Below are 22175 nucleotides of genomic sequence, written 5' to 3' on the forward strand. Positions count from 1 at the left end.
GGTTCCACAGACAATGCAACTCAGTAAAAAAACCATAAACATAAAAGCATATTTACTTTTCAAAGATTTTTTTCTGATGCTTGTATGCAAAACAAATTTGAAGATGTCAGTGTCAAAAAAAAAAAAAAAAAAAGATGTCAGTGTCAGGAAGACCAGTTAGGATATTATTTAGGGAATAATTTGGTTTTGGATGTATCAGTGTTGATAAATAAGGCACATTCAGGTATGACTGTGCTGTTGGCAATCTGGGTCCAGAGCTAGAGGAAAAGGATTAGAAATTCAGAACTCAAAAGTTAGCATACACGTAGCATTTGAAGCAAAGGGAATAAATTAGACAGCCCTAGGTAAAACTAGTTCCCTTTCTTATTCCTAATTGTTGGAAATTCAACTCTCCATCACTAGAGTGGCCAAAGTGAGGGAGCACTTTAGGTTCTAAATGTGACTTGGGACTAAAGACCCTAGTTTCTCATAAGGACTTGGTGCAGCACAAGCTCTTGAAAAATATCTACTTATAGGCAGATGAGGCCAATATCCTCCAAAGGACTCTGATCGGTTATGAGCTGACAAGGAATCAAGACAATTTTTCGTTGGAAACCCCCTTAAGCATCAACATTTCTTTTAATCAACTTTTTACAGAGCATTTTAAAATGTAGCACACATTTCCATAATGTGGATTTTTCCAAATCATTTAACTCCTAAGTTGTTCTTGCTAAAACTCCTGTCCTCATGAAAATAATCTAGTCATAAAGCTCTATCTAAAGTATGCACTTGCCTATACAGACTCTATATTAAGAGGTTTACTTGAATAGACATGTATAAGCCCATATCCATATAAAATTCTGTCTGTTTTCAGCAAAATATTTGCAAAGTCATATAAAATTTATTGGTGTTAAACACATTTCCCCCTAAAAAATGCAAATAAAGGGTATACATTTGGTATATTTATTAGAAAGGTAGTTATAAAATACTGCCTACAAAGAATAAGGTTCCAAAAGAGTACTCTCTTTAACAGTTGAAAGCATAATTTATACAATTTTTCTATCCCTTAGGCAGTATTTTACATGTCACCCTTAAGCAATGGTTCTATTTTTCTGGAGTTCAGTAAAAATGCCTACTGCTGGGCTGATATATTCACAAAAGGCAAAGTGGCTACACTGAAGAAATTCAACACCAGATTTAGGGAAGGCAGGAGAAAAGCAGGTGTAAACACCATCCTTTTAGAAATGAAAATAAGAAAGATTTTATCCCTGGGCAACATAGTAAAATATTCCTGTGCTTTTTATTAACCTTGGTAATACTACTAATACTTGGTTAATATCAGTATTCCTTACAACAATAGAGCAGCTAGTGAAAACCAACCACAGTTCAACTTTACTCTTTCCAAATATGAAGCATCCCAAACCATTTTAAAAAAGTCTCCTGAAATCAGCACTTACAGCAGAGCAGTCTAACAGGCAGAATGGTAACATATCTACACCAAGAGTATCAGGAGACTTCAGAATCTAATTTACTGCCCCGGTGGAGACAGAGCTTCAAGACAGTAAGGCTCTTCACTGCTAGAGAAGAGCCCGCCTCTGTCAAACAGCACCCTTGCTGACCTATTCATCGGCAAAGTAGGCATTAAGTAAGGTTCTTGCGCTATCTTTGGAACGGAATGCCTCACAATTTCAGTTGTGGCTAAGGAAAAAAAAATAGTAAGATTATTAGAAAGTGCTAGCATTCAGGATATTTCCTATAATTTATATAATTAACCTTAATGGCATCAAGCATTTCAGTTGTATATTATAGAGGCACTAGAATGTTGGTACAAGTCAAATGAAACACAGAGAAATCATAAAAGAACAGCTTTTCACATTTTCTAATACTCCAGTAACCAGGGAATTTGTTTTTAGTAAAACTGTCCCTTTTGTTCACCAATTTCATTTTCTATAAAAGTAATTATCATACTTACATCACTTTATATGAATATCTTATATATCTAAATTGTAGGACATTATATGTTTATCAAGTTCAAATTCTTATCTAACCAATATATGCAATGGATAGTATTTTATTATCTATGATTTCTGATGTTCCGTGACTAGCATTTGATAAATATAACTACTTTTTCAAAAATATAAGCCAAACAACTATTGTATTATATAATATACTAACTTTTAAGGTAAAAAGGTTTTATAAGTCTATAAAATGAGTTTGACTGAAGTACTTTTGGTTAAAAACCTACAAATATAGCTTGAAATATTGCATATAAAAAAGTAACATAATGAGCGTAACTTTTAACCACAAAATATTTGAAAAACAGCCATGTAACTTGAAGAAACGCCACTTAGTTTATAATGTGCTATGCACAACAGAGTATTTATTGTCCCTAAATACTTTGGCCACCTCATGAGAAGAGTTGACTCATTGGAAAAGACTCTGATGCTGGGAGGGATTGGGGGCAGGAGGAGAAGCGAATGACAGAGGATGAGATGGCTGGATGGCATCACCGACTCAATGGACATGAGTTTGAGTAAACTCTGGGAGTTGGTGATGGACAGGGAGGCCTGGTGTGTTGTGATTCATGGGGTTGCAAAGAGTCGAACACGACTGAGTGACTGAACTGAAATGAAAGAGTTTCAAGTTTTAAGAGATTCTCATAATTTAATTATTAGCAAAATTTAGGTATGACATAGGTATCAAACAATCATGCTGCATAACACTAAGTTCAAGGACTGTCAGAAGGAAACATTCAACAAATAGGTTTGCCATTTAACTTGGAAGATATTCAAATATCTATATTATAAAACAGCAGGGACTACTGAAGTGAAAAAAATCCTGTTTTAATATATTTGTCAGGGGAAACACACTGACTGAAATCACCTACCCTCGCCAGGTACCATATAACCATTTGCCTGAGTTATTTTAGGACAGGAAATCCTGGTAAGGAATACACAACTAATAAGTCACTATCAACCGAAGATTTCGGGAAAGGTCAGAAGGAGATACCACGCATCCTACCACCTCCCAGAATTCTTCTTGCTGGCATCCATCCTGGCTGAGCAATGTGTGCACCAACGGGAAAGACCCCGAGTCAGAAGGATTGGCCAAAGACAACCAGGAAACTAATTTCATTTATCATAAACCAAGAAACTGTAAGCATGTGGCAGAGCAGTTCTCCTGGGTTCCCTTACTCTACTGCTTGCTGCCTGGGTGCCCCTTCCCAATAAAGTCTCTTGCTTTGTCATTTGTCAGCATGTGTGTCTCCCAGGACAATTCATTTCCGAGTGCTGGACAAGAGCCTCCTTTCAAGGCCTGGAGGTATCCCCCTTCCTGCAACATACTCACTTTAAGTATTTAATATTAGTTCCTTCAGTATGAATGCCCTCCCAGTAAAAATACATATACACCATTAACTGTGATATAATTCGGCAGCTGCACACAATACTAATGAATGGCAGAGGAAGCTATAGACTGATTAAAAGGCCCTTGAGGACAAGCACTGCACTTGCTTGACTTCTGTATTCTCTTTATATAACATAGAGTGTGAAACATAATAAGCCCTTAAAAAATATCTGTTAAATAAAATTTTAAGCAGAGAAAGAAAATTTTAATTTCAACTAGCAAAAAAAGATCGAATATTGACTTTGAAATTTGAACTAAATTATATCTAAACATTTTTAATCACATAAATATGGACAAAATCCCATCACTGAAACTGAAAATTATATAAATGTTCTATACATCTACCTATAATTGAAGAAAAATGCCAAAAATTGGTTTTTGGTTGAATAAGTAAATGCAACCTTACCTAAAATTTTAGCAAAAACATGTCCTACAGCTATGGTAAATTAGAGATGAAGCACCTGCTTCAAAAACTCTCCATACATAAAATAACTAAATCATTCTGCTTTCTGATTAATGAGAAATTCATTTAAAAATTACCAAAATAGCTTAAATATGTCCTATATCAATAAACCAAAACTTAAACGAGCAAAATACAGATGGTTAATAACTAAATGCTACTACAACTAATGCAATACTTGTGGGGAAAAAATTGAGCTAATTTACAAATAAACGTAAGTCCAAACATAACATTGTACAGGAGGCAGTGATCAAGACCATCCCCAAGAAAAAGAAATGTAAAAAGGCAAAATGGTTGTCTGAGGAGGTCTGACAAATAGCTGAGAAAAGAAAAACACAAAGGGCAAAGGAGAAAAGGAAAGATATACTTATTTGAATGCAGAGTTCCAAAGAATAGCAAGGAGAGATAAGAAAGCCTTCCTCAGTGATCAATGCAAAGAAATAGAGGAAAACAATAGAATGGGAAAGACTAGAGATCTCTTCAAGAAAATTAGAGATACCAAACGAACTTTTCATGCAAAGATAGGCACAGTAAAGGACAGAAGTGGTATGGACCTAACAGAAGCAGAAGATATTAAGAAAACATGGCAAGAATACACAGAAGAACTATACAAAAAACATCTTCATGACCCAGATAATCACAATGGTGTGATCACTCACATCTGGAATGTGAAGTCAAAGGGCCTTAGGAAGCATCACTTTGAAGAAAGCTAGTGGAGGTGATGGAATTCCAGTTGAGCTATTTCAAATCCTAAAAGATGCTGCTGTGAAAATGCTGCACTCAATATGCCAGCAAATTTGGAAAAGTCAGCAGTGGCCATAGGACTGGAAAAGGTCAGTTTTCATTCCAACTCCAAAGAAAGGCTATGCCAAAGAATGCTCCCTCCCGCACAAATGTACTCATTTCACACTAGCAAAGTAATGCTCAAAATTCTCCAAGGCAGGCTTCAACAGTATATGTACCGTGAACTTCCATATTTTCAAGCTGGATTTAGAAAAGGCACAAGAACCAGAGATTAAATTGCCAACATCCGTTGGATCATAGAAAAAGCAAGAGAGTTCCAGAAAAACATCTATTTCTGCTTTATTGACTACACCAAAGCCTTTGACTGTGTGGATCACAAGAAACCGGAAAATTCTTCAAGAGGTGGGAATTCCAGACCACCTGATCTGCCTCTTAAGAAATCTGTATGCAGGTCAAGAAGCAACAATTAGAACTGGGCATGGAACAACAGACTGGTTCCAAATGTGAAAAGGAGTACATCAAGGCTGTATATTGTCACCCTGCTTATTTAACTTATATGCAGAGTACATCATAAGAAATGCTAGACTGGATAAAGCACAAGCTGGAATCAAGATTGCTGGGAGAAATATCAATAACCTCAGATATGCAGATGACACCACTCTTACGGCAGAAAGCAACAAGAAACTAAAGAGCCTCTTGATGAAAGTTAAAGAGGAGAGTAAAAAAGTTGGCTTAAAACTCAACATTCCACAGCAGGATCCTCCATGACCCACCTCCCAGAATATTGGAAATAAAAGCAAAAATAAACAAATGGGACCTAATTAAACTTAAAAGCTTCTGCACAACACAGGAAACTATAAGCAAGGTGAAAAGACAGCCTTCAGAATGGGAGAAAATAATAGCAAATGAAGCAACTGACAAACAACTAATCTCAAAAATATACAAGCAACTCCTGCAGCTCAATTCCAGAAAAATAAATGACCCAATCAAAAAATGCGCCAAAGAACTAAACAGACATTTCTCCAAAGAAGACATACAGATGGCTAACAAACACATGAAAAGATGCTCAACATCACTCATTATCAGAGAAATGCAAATCAAAACCACAATGAGGTATCATTTCACGCCAGTCAGAATGGCTGCGATCCAAAAGTCTACAAGCAATAAATGCTGGAGAGGGTGTGGAGAAAAGGGAACCCTCTTACACTGTTGGTGGGAATGCAAACTAGTACAGCCACTATGGAGAACAGTGTGGAGATTCCTTAAAAAACTGGAAATAGAACTGCCTTATGAACCAGCAATCCCACTGCTGGGCATACACACCGAGGAAACCAGAAGGGAAAGAGACACGTGTACCCCAATGTTCATCGCAGCACTGTTTATAATAGCCAGGACATGGAAGCAACCTAGATGTCCATCAGCAGATGAATGCATAAGAAAGCTGTGGTACATATACCCAATGGAGTATTACACAGTCATGAAAAAGAATACATTTGAATCAGTTCTAATGAGGTGGATGAAACTGGAGCCTATTATACAGAGTGAAGCCAGAAAGAAAAACACCAATACAGTATATTAACGCATATATATGGAATTTAGAAAGATGGTAATGATAACCCTGTATGTGAGACAGCAAAAGAGACACAGATGTATAGAACAGTCTTTTGGACTCTGTGGGAGAGGGAGAGAGAGAGGGAGAGGGTGGGATGACTTGGGAGAATGGCATTGAAACATGTAAAATATCATGTATGAAACGAGTTGCCAGTCCAGGTTCGATGCATGATACTGGATGCTTAGGGCTGGTGCACTGGGACGACCCAGAGGGATGGAATGGGGAGGGAGGAGGGAGGAGGGTTCAGGATGGGGAACACATGTATACCTGTGGCAGATTCATTTTGATATTTGGCAAAACTAATACAATTATGTAAAGTTTAAAAATAAAATAAAATTTAAAAAAAAATTAAAAAAAAAAAGAAACATATATAATATCATATATGAAATGAATCGCCAGTCCAGGTTTGATGCATGATACTGGATGCTTGGGGCTGGTGCACTGAAGACGACCCAGAGGGATGGCACAGGGAGGGAAGACGGAGGGGGGTTCAGGATGGGGAGCATGTGTATATCTGTGGCAGATTCATGCTGATGTATGGCAAAACCAATACAATATTGTAAAGTAATTAACCTCCAATTAAAATATATAAATTTATATTTAAAAAAACTCAACATTCAAAAAACTAAGATCTTGGCATCTAGTCCCATCATTTCATGGCAAATAGATGCGGAAACAATGGAAACAGTGAGAGCCTTTATTTTTGGGGGCTCCAAAAATCACTGCAGATGGTGACTGCACCCATGAAATTAAAAGATGCTTTCTCCTTGGAAGAAAAGCTATAACCAACCTAGACGGCATATTAAAAAGCAAAGACATTACTTTGCAAACAAAGATCCATCCAGTCAAAGCTATGGTTTTTCCAGTAGTCATGTATGGATGTGAGAGTTGGACTATAAAGCAAGCTGAGTGCCAAACAATTCATGCTTTTGAACTGTGGTGTTGGAGAATCTTGAGAGTCCCTTGGACAGCAAGGAGATACAACCAGTCCATCCTAACAGAAATCAGTTTGAATATTCATTGGAAGGACTGATGCTGAAGCTCCAATACTTTGGTCACCTGATGAGAAGAACTGAGTCAATGGAAAAGACCCTGATGTTGGCAAAGAATGAAGACAGGAGGAGAAGGGGACAACAGAGGATGAGACGGTTGTATTGCATCACCAAGTCTATGGACATGAGTTTGAGTAAGCTCTGTGAGTTGGTGATGGACAGGGAGGCCAGGTGTGCTACAGTCCATGGGTCGCAAAGAGTCAGGCAGGACTGAGCGACTGAATTGAAAAGTCCAAATCTATTCCAATATACAGTATCATGTGAGTTCAAAAGAATATAGTAATGGAAATGCATATTTTTGAAAAAATAACTGTACATTACTACACTTGGCTCCAAAATGCTCCTTATTTATACTCTTTAAAGTGAAAATAAATTTATAAGGATATTTTCACTTAAAATTTTTCTTAGTAAACTATGTATAACTAAACAAGAATTACGTTCCTTTTATCTTCCAGTTATTTCTAGAAATTAATTCACAGTGCACTGTTCCTTGTAATTAAAGAAACAAGTTATTATTTTAAAATTCCCAAACTGCAGAATTACAGTGAACTACCTTCAAAAGTAATTTTTCAAAATGCTAACTGATCAAATAAGATCAATAACAATGTGATATAAGTATATATGTAATTGAATGTCCTTAATTTTTTAAAGATAATCTTCCTTTTAATAGCCACTTTAGAAACCTGTATCAATAATTTCAGGAATAAATTCTTCAGCAGTTCTATCCTCTTGGAAAAGATAAAGTGATATGGCTTAATATTTTTAAATAAGTGATATATCTGACAATCTTAAAGAACCATACTTTTACTGCTTTCACCTAACTGTAAGATTATGGAGGGAGTGGGCAAGGTTGAGTAAGAGAAGACACAGAAATATCAAAACAGTGAAATAAAGCTTCCAAACAAATTTTCATTTTTCTTCAAGATTAAAAAAAAGACAAAAAAAGAATTAAAAAGATAAATTAAAAGCATAACCTAAAATAACAAATTACTATAAAACAAATCCTTAAAACAGTTACAGGTAGACAAAACAGATAGAAAAATAATTTTTCCTATCTCACACAGAAATATGATAACCAATATAAAGCAATTTGGTTTCAAGTAGAAAGTATTCATGCAACACAATTCCTTACCAATTTTATTTACATTTTAATGAAAAAGTAGAAGTGTGAGTGTGCTCATAAATATCTTCAGGATTTTTTTTTCTTCAAACAATCCAACGTATTAAATTAACAAACAGCTCTCTCTAAATATCAAAGACAATATTAACAAGTAAAAAGCTAGATTTTCCTGCTCATCTTACAGCTACAACGCAGCAATATTGCCATCTAGTGTTCATATCAAATAAGTACTTCCAATGCAAATGTCCTAGTTTTGTTTTGCACTTAAAAGTTAAAGACAAATTGTCATTCCTATATGGCAACCCACTCCAGTACTGGATTTTCTCCAGCCTAGAAAATCCCATGGACGGAGGAGCGTAGTAGGCTACAGTCCATGGGGTCGCAAAGAGTTGGACACGACTGAGCAACTTCACTTCACTTCATGGGCAAAAGCATAGTTTTGATGGAAAAGTAAAAGGAGAAAAAAAGAAGTCAGTGAGAGATAATGGGGAGAAAAAAATACAAGGTACATGGGAGACGTACCTTTCTTTTGGATGTAATTTCTGTCACATTTCTTAAAGACAGTATTTTTTTTTTTTTAATTTTCTTTGATATTCTATTGACCGAACAAAAGTAAACGTAAACTTCCTAGAATTAGTTATACAGTCACCCTCAATATCCTGGGGATTGGTTCCAGGACACCACCCGCCAGCTCTCCATATCAAAATCTGAGGATGCTCAAGTACCTTACATAAAAGAGCATAGTGTTTGTGTATAACCTAGTTACAACCTCCCACACGTTTTATAACTTTTCTAGATTATCTTTAGTACCTGTTACAATGTAAATGCTATTAAATAGTTGTAAATGCTAGGTAAATAGTTGCCAGTGAAGCAAATTCAAGTTTTGTTTTTTTGGAATTTTCTGGATTTTTTTTCTGAGTATTTTCAATCTGTGGTTGGTTGACACTATGGATGCAGAACCTATGGATATCTATGCCTTTGTACCATCTCCTCCAACCTTTGTATCCTAAATGGAATCACTGAGATGAAGTACTAAATGATTTTTCATCAAATAAATTAATTTAAAACAATATTTTAAATATACAAAATTTATCATTTTGAAGACTGCTAACTAGATGAGATAAAGAATGAAAAGGCTGAGGTCGTTAAAGCTGAAAAGAATTTAGCTTGATTAAAACACAAAGATCGATTTTGTGCTAAATTGCTTAAGTACAACATTATAGACATTACTGAAAACAAAGACCAGTGACATTGTTCATCCATAAAAGTCTCAGAATAGCAAGTAGATCCCTAAATCAGCAGCCTATCATTGTTTTGATTGTCCATCCTTATAAACCTACATCTGCTGCTAGAAATGCTCTACCAGTGTTAGGTAAATATGTAAGGTGTGATGTGTGGTAGTGGCAGTATTACTTACTACTACATCACAACTAAAATTACTACTACATCACAACTAAAATCATAACTAAAATAGCTGTAATTTTAGTAGTCGGGCTACCATATAACCCCACTTATTCTCGACTCATAGGGTGTGACACTTCACAAATGTGTGTCTTACAGGTCGTGTTTCTCTAGTGTAATGGTTATCACGTTCGCCTCACACAACTGTGTCTTGTTTTTTTCTCCTAGTCCCACACTTTGGTCATATTGTCCTCCCTCTTAAAGTTCTATAAATACTACCCATTGGATATAAGATGTCAGCTAATTCTACTATTATTTTTCCTTTTTTATTTACACATTTTTGTACAACAAACACATATCATTTATATAAATTAGCAGTATTTAAAGAAAAAAAATCCTACTCATTAATCTAGCTCCATTTTTCACCTTTACTGTGATGCCTTCAAGTTCTCTCTTGTCCAATCCAGAAGTGACCTCTTTTTACTGTAAACGTTGCAGCTGCACCATCTAGCATTCACTCACAGCCTTACAATACTACTTTTTATGTACATTTTTTTTATCCCCCCAAAATATAAGGTCTCTGAAAGAAAGAAACTCCCATTTATCATCCTTATATGTGTCTCCCATAAAAGTAATTTTGGGGCACCTAAGAAGTATTAATAATCATACATGATGCAACCATCTTTCTGCTCTGTTTAGAAGTACTGTCTACTTCACTTCTCTAGGCTTTAATTCTTGAAGATTTACTCAGTCATAGTGAGAAAGTCATTTCACCTCTTGAGGCTCAATTCCTTACAATAAAGATCATCAAGTATTACATATTAATAAAATGTACAATTTGACTAAAAACTAATTTCAGAAAAAGCATTTATATGTATTATAAACATATACATATAGATCATAAAAAATTCCTGTAATACATATTAAAATTGTTTAAATTATCAACATTAGGGCAACCATACACCTACCCATCTAGCTATTTATATAACTCAATAACTCACCAGACTCCCTTTCTCCAAAAATGTAATAAATGTATATACAATTTTCTATAAAGCTGACACATAAAAATTATCAGTGTGCTGAGCACACTGAGAATATACCTATTTTTGGTCACCAGAGACTTCTTTAAATGAAGCATTAAAGGCTACCATCATGCATTAGATTATAAAATGTATTCACGAACCATATTTATTTGCAGTAAACTGAAATGTAAATGTTATTATTTACATGTTTTCAACCTAAAAACATATACATAAAACAAAATGCTAACTGAAACATCTGAGGTGACACTTCTTTTCCGTAAATACTAGTGCCATCATTTGTCTTTTCTTCTATCCATTCACACTATGTGCTAAGTATTGTTTTTCTGAACCACTTAAGAGATCTACTGTGACTCTATATATTTTTTTAAATTATTTTATTTATTTTTGGCTGTGCTGGGTCTTTGCTGCCATGCTGGCTTTCCTCTAGCTGCACCAACTGGGGGGCTACTCTACAGTTGCAGCGTGCAGGCTTCTCATTCCAGTGGCTTCTCTTATTGCAGAGCATGGGCCCTGTGGTGCAGGCTTCAGCAGTTGCAGTTCATGGGCTCAGCAGCTGCGGCTCCCAGGCTCTAGAGCACAGGCTCAATAGTTGTGGCGCACATGCTTAGTTGTTCCGGAGCATCAAGGATCTACCCGGACCGGAGACTGAACCCATGTCTCCTGCACTGGCAGGTGGATTCTTTACCACTGAGCCACAGGAGAAGTCTGCGACTATATTTTCAATGAATAGGTTTTTCTTAACTGTTATCAAAAAAAAAAAAGAAGCTTAACTACTTTATAAAGGTCATGTTTCCTATTTTTATGCTACTGCTGCCATCTAGTGAAAATTTTGAGAACTTAATCATTTTGGAAACTATATCACTTTTTTAAAAAATGAATATTGCCAACTTGCAAAGTATACATATGAGAATAAGAATATTATAGATCATTTTCTTACAAATACATTTCTTAAACTTGTTCATTATTACATTTCTATATTATAATTCAACAATTTAATCATGAAGTCATTTTAATCAGCAAGATAATCATTATTAAATTTCTTTATTAAAAAAAGAAAAAGCCTAGAAACATCAAGTTGTTTCTGTTATCAGTTATATCTTAAGTATATGCAAATTTCAATTACTTACCAAGGACATTGTTCATTTTATAGTAGCAACATATGCAGACCAAATATCTAAATGTCTGGAACTCTACTGACATACTACCTGAAGAATTCCATAAAGATAAAGAAAATATGTAACAGCCCTATCATTAAGCTTACCTGGGAGAAGATATTTGCTGTTGGAGCAACTCTGCTGTCCACAATACTATATAATATTGCCAGTAATCTGTCTAATGGAAATGGTTTTGGTCCGAGGAGATGATTGCTTGTCTATAAGAAAAAAGAACATGGATTTCTTCTTACAGCAGAACACTTGCTTTCTGTATTATAAATTCCCAATAACAACATATTTATACTGTAAACAGTTCCCCACACAGGCTAAGAAATCTAACTGGCAGTCTCTAAGTTAAAATTTTACCTGACATGATAATGATTTATTTTTCAATGGTGTCTTCAAGATGTTCTGACTTAGCATCAACAAACATTAAAGAATTCACAAGTCATCCAGTCTAGTTCCAAACATCACCCCTATTTTGCTGTTGTGACTCTTGAGAGTCCCTTGGACTGCAAGGAGATCCAACCAGTCCATTCTGAAGGAGATCAGCCCTGGGATTTCTTTGGAAGGAATGATGCTAAAGGTCAAACTCCAGTACTTTGGCCACCTTATGTGAAGAGTTGACTCATTGGAAAAGACTCTGATGCTGGGAGGGATTGGGGGCAGGAGGAGAAGGGGACGACAGAGGATGAGATGGCTGGATGGCATCACTGACTCGATGGACGTGGGTCTCAGTGAACTCCGGGAGTTGGTGATGGACAGGGAGGCCTGGCGTGCTGTGATTCATGGGGTCGCAAAGAGTTGGACACGACTGAGCGACTAAACTGAACTGAACTGAACCAGATGTTAAGTGATTTAGCCAAGTCATTTGTCAAGATAGTGCACAATCAAAAGTAGGGTCCAGGCCCTAACCCCTAGACTATAATCTACTACTAACTCCTCACCACTCCTCTTTGTGCCACTTCCTAAAAAATGTACTTGTTCAACATTAACTGTTCTAAAAAGACGAGTTATAGTAAATACAAGCTTAGAAAATGAATGCAGTGTTTCACAGGATGTGAATAAGCTGCAGTTTGAAACAATGTAAAATTTATTAAAAAATTTTAAGACTGTAAAATGTTCATACTTGTCTACAGAGTCAATAATACAATTATTTCTTACTGGAAAACTGCAGTGCTCAAGGGTCTATAGATAATTAAATTAAATAATTATATCAGATAATTTTCGGAGAAGGCAATGGCACCCCACTCCAGTACTCTTGCCTAGAAAATACCATGGACGGAGGAGCCTGGTAGGCTGCAGTCCATGGGGTCACTAAGAGTCGGACACGACTGAGCGACTTCACTTTCACTTTTCACTTTCATGCATTGGAGAAGGAGATGGCAACCCACTCCAGTATTCTTGCCTGGAGAAACCCAGGGACCGGGGAGCCTGGTAGGCTGCTGTCTATGGGGTCGCACAGAGTCAGACACGACTGAAGCGACTTAGCAGCAGCAGCATCAGATAATTTTAGTAGCAGTGTAAGAATTTAAGTGCTCTATATGAGCAAGGACAAATAAATGGGAAGCTTTATTTACATGCATGGGATTAACTATTTCTTTAAAGAATAAGTTAAAAAAAAACCTATTCATAATTACAAAAAAAGTAATTTATACCAGCTACTTATATCTAAAAGATAGTTTAGAAATCATTTTCCAGGTCTTAAAGTTTATATTCTTTTCTTGTTAAATACTTCAAACATTTAGAAAATATACCAGTGTACCCACCACCCAATTTCAACCACATCCAAATATTATGCAATTTGTACAAAAAAAGCATTCAATCATGTTACAAACTGAAGACCCCTGCACCCCTTCCATATCTCATTCTCCCCTTCCCTCTCGAGAAGAACTGTTCTCCAGAATTTGGTATTTTTATAATTTTCATGACAATTTTTAAACTATTACTATATATGCGGGCTTCCCTGGTGGCTCAGCGGCAAAGAATTTGCCTGCCAATGCAGGAGATGCGGGTTCGAACCTTGGGTCAGAAAGATTCCCCAGAGAAGAAAATGGCAACCCACTCCAGTATTCCTTTTTTTTTTTTTTCCAGTTTATTCAATTGGAGGATAATTACTTTACAATATAATGATGGTTTTTGCCATACATCAATATGAATCGGCCAAAATATACACGTGTCCCCTCCATCCTGAACCCCTTTCCTACCTCCCTACCCACCCTGTCCCTGTCACAGAGCACCAGCTTTGGGAGCCAATGAAGGTCACAGAGTTTGTCACTACAGTACTACCCAGCCTATCCTCATCAATGCAAAGTACATTCAAATATTGACTTTGATATGATCAAACTGCAGAATTTCAGGCTCTTATTTTTCCACACTATCACCCACACTTGCAGTTGTAAAGACTCTTTTTTAGTTTTGCTAATATTAAGGGTGTAAGATAATATCCCAGTGTTGCTTAAAGTTGCATTTCTTGGGACTTCCTTGGTGGTCCACTGGTTAAGAACCTGCCTGACAATGCAGGGGTTACAGGTTCGATCCCTGGTCTGGGAAGATTCCTCATGCCACAGGGAAACTAAGCCCTTGTGCCTCAACTACTTAAGCCCGGGTACCCTAGAGTCTATGCTCCACAAGAGAAGCCACTGCAATGATAAACCCATGAACTGCCACTATAAAGTAGCTCCCGCTCACTGCAACTAGAGAAATCACACACGCAGCAACGAAGACCTAGTGCAGCCAAAAATAAATAAATAAGTAATAAACTGTATATTTAAAAGTTGCATTTCTCATTAGTCAAAGTTGCACCCTCATTAGTCAATGAGGGTGATAACTGTGTCATGTTTATAAGACATTTCAAGTTCCTTTTTGTATCACTTACCCATTTATTTACTGGACCTTTGCCTTTTTCTCATTTGTCTGCATGAGTCTTTAAAAATCCTAGATAATAATCATTTGTCAGTTGTATGAGTGCTAGAACAGTATGTCAAACATCACAGTAGGCTTTGGATTCAGGAAGTCCAGGAACTGGATGCTGGTGCTACCATAAAACTATATAATCTCAGGCAAGTTACTAAATTTCTCTTTAATATTCAATTTAATCATCTAGAAAATGAGGATAATGATAGTTAACTACATTTATTAACTCATTTTGAGAATTAAGTAAGATCATACACAGAGTCTACAGTGTTTGGCTTACAGTGCTCAACAACTTTTATTATTATTATCATTACATACTTATTTACATTTTTTTCTTTTCCACACAAATGCCTCGAAAACAGATGTTTTACTTTTATCTTTTTCATCCCTAGCACTTTGTTAGTTTAAAAAATGAATGGATGAAAGGATAATGAATGAAATTATGTTAGAGGGAATAAAGAAAAACATAAAGGTAAAAGTTGAACTATCTAAATTGGAACTGGTGTCCCTGTCCTCATTAACACTTAGAAGTGACTTGAGAATAGTAAAAATTACCAAATTCCTGACGTGTTGGGAGTAAAGTGGGAGGCAATTCAAGCTGAGAATCACACTGCAAAATGCCACCAATACTTTTCTAATTTTCACTTATTTTATGATTAGAAAACACATTTCCAATTCAAAATTAAAGTGTTCCAGTACCCTGCAGGGCATATGACATTTATCTTCTTCATAGTCCTGATTTTGGGTTCTATAAACACAAACTGGCTTCCCACCTACAGAGAGAGTCAAAGTGTGAGAAATACCTCACTAGATTCACCACAGCTCATTAAAGAATGAAGGTCTGTACGAATAGAAGAAAACAGGTGAAAAAGGAAACCAAGTAAAATAAATGTCTGAGGAGATAAAAAGGAATCAAAACTGGTATCAAGTCAAATTAAAAAATATAGAGCCTGAAGCATAAACTTGGAGTTATAGATATTTATACCAGAAAAAAACTAAAACTAGGAGCAATTAAAAGAAGTTTAATTGAGGGGAACAGAACTATGAGTGAGGAAAGGAAAAATGTTGCTTTTCCATATAAAGTGAAGTGAAGTCGCTCAGTCGTGTCCGACTCTTTGCAACCCCATGGACTGCAGCCTACCAGGCTCCTCAGTCAATGGGCTTTTCCAGGCAAGCATACTGGAGTGGGTTGCCATTTCCTTCTCCAGGGGATCTTCCCGACGTAGGGATCGAACCCAGGTCTCCCACATTGTAGGCAGACGCTTTACCGTCTGAGCTACCAGGGAAGCCTTTTCCATATAAACTAACTGGCAAATAACCTGGTATCACATACACGCATTAGTTGAATTGAAAAGTAAAATCTTAAAAAAATGAGTACATCTCAAAAAAATGAAGGTACATAGAGAAAAATACAAGTGAAGAAAAAACACAACAGATTTAAAACAACTGTTAATGATAATTATTTGTATGGTTTGCTTTTTTAAGATTAAATCAAATCTCCTTTAATTTAAATAAGGAAACAGAATTGAGCTCCTATGGTTTGCATTTAATGTTTGATTCCTTGATTAAATTGAAAGCTTCATGAGAGCAGACAATGTTCTTTTGTTCTCCACTTTGGAGCCTCTAGCAGAATGCTTGGCATAAAGTAAGCATTCAATAAGAGTTCAAGAGGAGAGGCAATAAAAATACAAAGGAACTACTAAGTGTATACAGATTTTAGTAAGTTAGTTCAGATTTTAAAATGACATGAACCAAAGACAAGAGGCTACTGCAAAAATCAAATCTATAAGGATATCAGAAGAACTATCATTCACCTAGAACTAAAATCACCCTCACAACTAAAAACACCCTCACAATGTCTTCGCTCATACAGTTCCCTCCATCAAGACTATCTTCCTGCTGCTGCTGCTGCTAAGTCGCTTCAGTCCTGTCCGACTCTGTGCGACCCCAGAGACGGCAGCCCACCAGGCTCCCCTGTCCCTGGGATTCTCCAGGCAAGAACACTGGAGTGGGTTGCCATTTCCTTCTCCAATGCATGAAAGTGAAAAGTGAAAGTGAAGTCGCTCAGTCGTGTCCGACTCATAGTGACCCCATGGACTGCAGCCCACCAGGCTCCTCCGTCCATGGGATTTTCTAGGCAAGAGTACTGGAGTGGGGTGCCGTTGCCTTCTCCTAGACTTGTAGAAATCCATTCATTTCACAAGGATGGTCTAAAGTGCAAGCTCTTTCACAGTTCTCTCTGATCAGCATTCGTATATGTCCCTCCTCAACATTCTTAAATAATTTTCTGTCTAAAAAGTAAGGCCTAAAATCTCTTAGCTCTATGTTCATTCTTTGATTTTCTTCATGCATTCATCCAATTTATTCATTTGTTCAATAAACATGCCCCAATTACCACCAAGTACTGAGATACAGAGAATAGATGGGCTTTCTTCCCCTAACTGCCGAGTGAGGAAATTCTTAAACGATCTGGCCTCAATTGACTTTTCTCTCAAACTCACCATATACTACAGCCAACTGTATTTCATTATGTAATTTATAAATCCTATACTTTCTCACCTGTACTTCTTGGTATTTCTTCAATCGGAATATCTTCTCTGTCCATCTCTGAATATCTAATCCTCACCATTCTTGAGTGCCCACTCAAAATGCAAGCCCTACTACAAATCCTTCCCTCACTACCTCAGCCAGAAGTATTCCCTTCTCCTACCAATCCTTTATGACCCAAAGCAGCTACACGCGTAAGAAAGGGGGTACAAAATCAATGATCTCCCTATAGCAGAGAGCATAATCAGAGATGTCTCAGTGAAAGGGCAAATTAGAAAAGTCTTTCCAAGCCAAGCAAATGGATTTGATAAGGAAATTTGCCTGCCAAACCCTAGCTCTGTGTGAATGGAGGAGAAAAGTTTTCCTTGAGACTTTTAACTAGTAGCCAGAGCTAATTCTGATGTGGAGGCAGAATTCACAGTATCTTTGTGGTCTGAAAGCACCCAGGCAGAGAACTGAATTTCAAATGATCCCAAGTTACTGGTATTTTTAAGTGCTTGCATAGAAGCAGGCGTAAAAATTCTCTAAAGGAACACACCTCAGGCCTCAAAAATGCCAACATTTAAGTTAAGCCAACAATTAAAAATAATAAAATATTCAGGAAGCAGGACATTATGTGCACAGGTCAGCAAAAATAGAAAATGTAGAATTAGACTGACTCTGATACTTTAGTGTCTCAGGAAGACATGCTAGAGAGAACGGAAACTTGTGTGTGTTTGTGCATGCTCTGTCATGTCTGACTCTCTGCGACCTCATGACTGTAGCACACCAGACGCCTTTGTCCATGGGATTTTCCAGGCAAGAATACTGGAGTGGGCTGCCATTTCCTATTCCAGGAGAGAATGGATGAGGGGCAATATTTGAAAAGTTAATGACTAAGACTTTACCAAAATTAAAAAGGCATCATTATTCCAAATAGGAAGCAAATTAATGCCATGTAAAAAGAAATTCAATCCCAGATTATCACAGTGAAACTCAAAGAACACTAAAGTAAAAGGAAAAGAGAACTTGAAAGCACCCAGAGAAAACAAGAATAACACAAGAATAACAGATTCACAGCAAGTGCTTTTTTTTTTTAGCAGCAAAGACAGTAACAATGTCCTCAATTCAGAAGTGTAAGCTAAGTAAAACGGTTTTTAACAATAAAAGAGAAACAAAACTCTCAGCATCCATAGTGCTAAGTCTATAGTTCAAACTCCTCTAGTTTCTGTCAAGAAAAGTCACAGAGAGATCCAAATAGACTAAATGTTCCTTTCACCAATTTCAATCTTGCCCCACAACCGTACCTCCAAAGATGCATATTGCTTCTAATTCCTAAGCATTTCTAGATCCTCAGGTCAAAACAGCTTGTTTGGGGCATTACGTTTCAGTCTTCCCTGATCTGCTTATGTGTGTCTGTTAGTTGCTCAGTAGTGTCCAACTCTTTGTGACCCCATGGACTACGCTAAGCTCCTCTGTCCATGGAATTTTCCAGGCAAGAATATTGCAGTGGATTGCCATTTTCTCCTCGAGAGGATTTTCCCGACCCACATGTTGAAACCTGGTCTCCTGCATTGCAGGCAGATTCTTTACCATCTGAGCAACCAGGGAAGCCCCTGATCTGCTTAGTCACCTGTAAATCTATCTACCAGTCAATTTCAAACTTTACAGATCTCTGATCTGCTTAGACCTTCTTAGTTTTACCTTTTTAACTTCTTCAACACCATATCTGTGGGTATTTCATAGGGGACAAGAGGAATACATTCTATATTTAACTGAAAATTCCAATGTGACCTTTTTCATCTATTAATTCACTTAGAAAAAATTTTGTCAACTCACTTTTACCTCTAGAACCAGCTCAACTGAATTGTGCCTCCCCAATCACTATATTCTACATAATAAAATACTATTATGACGGTGCCATATCAATACAAGTAACTTCTTATAGCCAAATGGCTAATACAATTATGCATTAATTTACTTTTAATAATATTCTAAATTCATAAGTTTTTTCATTAGAGAAATTACAACATAAATACCTTTTCATGTTTCTTTAAAAAATTGGTTTTCTTGATTTTCCCATGATGCTGCAATTAAGATAAATAATTTTTAAGATAAAAGATAGGACTCCATAAAACAGAAAGCACAATTTGTTTAAAACATGGTACACACAATACTAATTTATGTATCTTGGGCTTTATTATTTTATTCTATTTACTGCCTAAAATATCACCTTAAAATATCAACATATTTTAGATTTTTAAAATCAGATTTTGATCATATGCAAGATTACTTTTGCATGTAAAGAGGTTTTAAAATAAAAGTGATATTCCTAAAGAACTTGTATTGATTTATTACAGCACATTTATTTCTATAAAAATAAGACTTTTACAAATATTAATGAGTTTTCATTCATTCTGTAAGGCAAGTTGTCAATTCAAATAAAATTGAGAGCATTTAGTTAAGTACTTGGATTTAAGAGTGGAGGAAAAAAAATAGATGGCAGTCCTTGCCCTCTTTAAATGAAAGACTAGTGGTAGAGACAGGCAAAAAGGAAATAGATAAGAATATATTACATTTAATAAGTCAAATTGCATAGTTTTCAAAAAGAAAACAATTCTAAAATGAGATTTCTTTCCAATTAATATACATGCAAAGGCTCCTGAATGTTCCGGATAACAGTGTATGGAGCATATGATGCTATAATAGGAACTATAGAATAATAAAGGAGTTACCACCCTTTAAATTATTCCCATCCCTCTTATTTTTAACAAAACCTATTTATTCTTTTTTAAATGTACAATTATTACTGAACTTCTCTGTGAAATTACCTAGCTCACCCAACGTAGGCTGTTATCTTGAAGTGAGAAATAAAGAATAAATGATTCAAGGCGGAAAAAAAAATGAATAGGTGAAATTCAAGCATTCAGAGATTGGAGAGGAAGGAATTCTAGATGGAGAAACCAATGTAAAAAAAGGTTGGAGAGTTAGACGGAAAAGCAGCCAAGACCTCGAAAAGAGAAAAGTTCAGTTTGACTGAATTTTTTATTAATTAGCTTGTAACTGTACATGTCTAGGATGTGTAGCAAAATGTATCTGGTTGCAAGGATATTTTTCACCCATTTGACATAATGAATTGGTAAAAGAGAACAAGTGATTATATGGGGAAGAGCAGCTGAGTTCATTATGGAAAAAGAGTTGGTATTTCCTTAGGTGGAAGGTGATTGAAGAAATGGCTCATGCATTCCAAAGAAACTCTGTTTAGAAGTTTGTTAAGTGTGAGGAATGCTCTGTTGATGGATAAAGTTCTGAAGGCCTGTAGATTTTATTATCAATATTCATTTCAGGAAAGACATGTGTTTTTTGCTGTCATTTTCAGACTAATTTGTCTTTCAAAATTCAGCAACCAATGCCACCTTCTCCATGAAGCCTTCTTTCCTCAACACTTCCTGCAAGTTGTTTATCATATCAATCTTACTAGACACTAATACATCTTTTTTAGCTTGTTTGCTCCATCACGTCTCCACCCCAAAAGTGGCACTCATTCATTCTTAAAATCCTAAAGAAAGTTCTCAATTAACATTGTTGATTGGCAAAGGTGAAGTGAGAAACAAAGGATAAATGATTAAAAGAAAACAAAATCTTTAAAGAATGAACCCTAAGTATACCAATCTCTTATTCTAATCTCTATCCCTTATAAATTTATAGGAGTTGAAGAATTTCAAAGTATTCCCTATTTCTTCAAAAATAAAGTGAAAAGAAATGATTACCTTAAGGAAAAACCTCTTGTCGGTTCTTGCTGGATTATAAGAAGCGAGGTATGCAGCAATTAGAATAAATTTAGAGTAGTACGGAAGTTCCACATGAGTATATGCTGAGAGACCTATAGAACAAAATACTTTCATGAAGTATTTAACAGGCTACCATCAGATTTTAAGTATCATATCCTTTCTCACTTATGTATTGACTTCCATATGGTATCCTGTAGTCAAAAGATTTTTAAGTGCCCTGACCTCAAAATGCCATGATAATAATGGTGATAGGGGCAAATATTATTATTAATGATAAGTTTTATTCATTCTGTTATTTGTTATAATGATATGCTCTGCTTACTCTGTTACATGAAGTCTAAATCCTAGCCATCCTGCCCTTCAAAGCTGCTGCTGCTGCTGCTAAGTCGCTTCAGTCGTGTCCGACTCTGTGCGACCCCATAGACGGCAGCCCACCAGGTTCCGCGTCCCTGGGATTCTCCAGGCAAGAACACTGGAGTGGGTTGCCATTGCCTTCTCCAATCCTTCAAAGCTACACTCCACTAAACATTCCATGATGCTCCCCTACCACACCAAAACAGAAAATTTATCTCTACTGTGAATTCTCACTTCATATATATTTATGGTCCATGTAACTTTATATAAAGAATTAATTAAATGTAAGTTATATTTCCTACTAAGCTTCAGTGTTTACTGAGGGAGATAAGTTTAATGTTTTTTGTATCCTTACAGTACCTTATGCAAAAGAATGAACGGATACATTAAACAGTAGTCAGTCAGCAGCAATGATTTTTAGGGGAAGGGAAAATGGAATCTGGTATTTACTGAATATCTAGCATGTGGAAGACACTGTGCTAGGTGCTTTACTTAAGCCACTTTGAATCTTTGCAGTAATTTAATGGTAGGTATTCTTTCCATTTTAGATGAAGACACTGAGTCGGTCTCAAGGTCACACAGGCAGTAGAGCAGACAAATTATTGCAGATTTTTAACT

General features: G+C 36.2%; 1 protein-coding gene across 3 annotated transcripts in view; it reads right to left on the bottom strand.

The window, feature by feature from the left end:
• ORC5 (origin recognition complex subunit 5) overlaps nt 1-22175 on the bottom strand; it is an 81509-nt gene that overhangs the window by 25285 nt on the left and 34049 nt on the right. The window contains exons 10-13 of one of the 3 annotated variants that reach the window (XM_055590188.1): nt 21183-21295; nt 19452-19499; nt 12078-12188; nt 10727-11557 (exon numbers count right to left, since the gene is read on the bottom strand). In XM_055590188.1, coding sequence (XP_055446163.1) covers nt 11528-11557; nt 12078-12188; nt 19452-19499; nt 21183-21295 — 302 coding nt within the window. In that variant the 3' untranslated portion in view covers nt 10727-11527. Of the gene's footprint in view, nt 1-10726; nt 11558-12077; nt 12189-19451; nt 19500-21182; nt 21296-22175 lie in introns of those variants that run through there. The other 2 variants (XM_055590186.1, XM_055590187.1) reach the window with 2 other exon arrangements.

The sequence above is a fragment of the Bubalus kerabau genome, chromosome 8 (assembly GCF_029407905.1).
Source record: "Bubalus kerabau isolate K-KA32 ecotype Philippines breed swamp buffalo chromosome 8, PCC_UOA_SB_1v2, whole genome shotgun sequence".
In the NCBI taxonomy this organism is placed as follows: domain Eukaryota; kingdom Metazoa; phylum Chordata; class Mammalia; order Artiodactyla; family Bovidae; genus Bubalus; species Bubalus kerabau.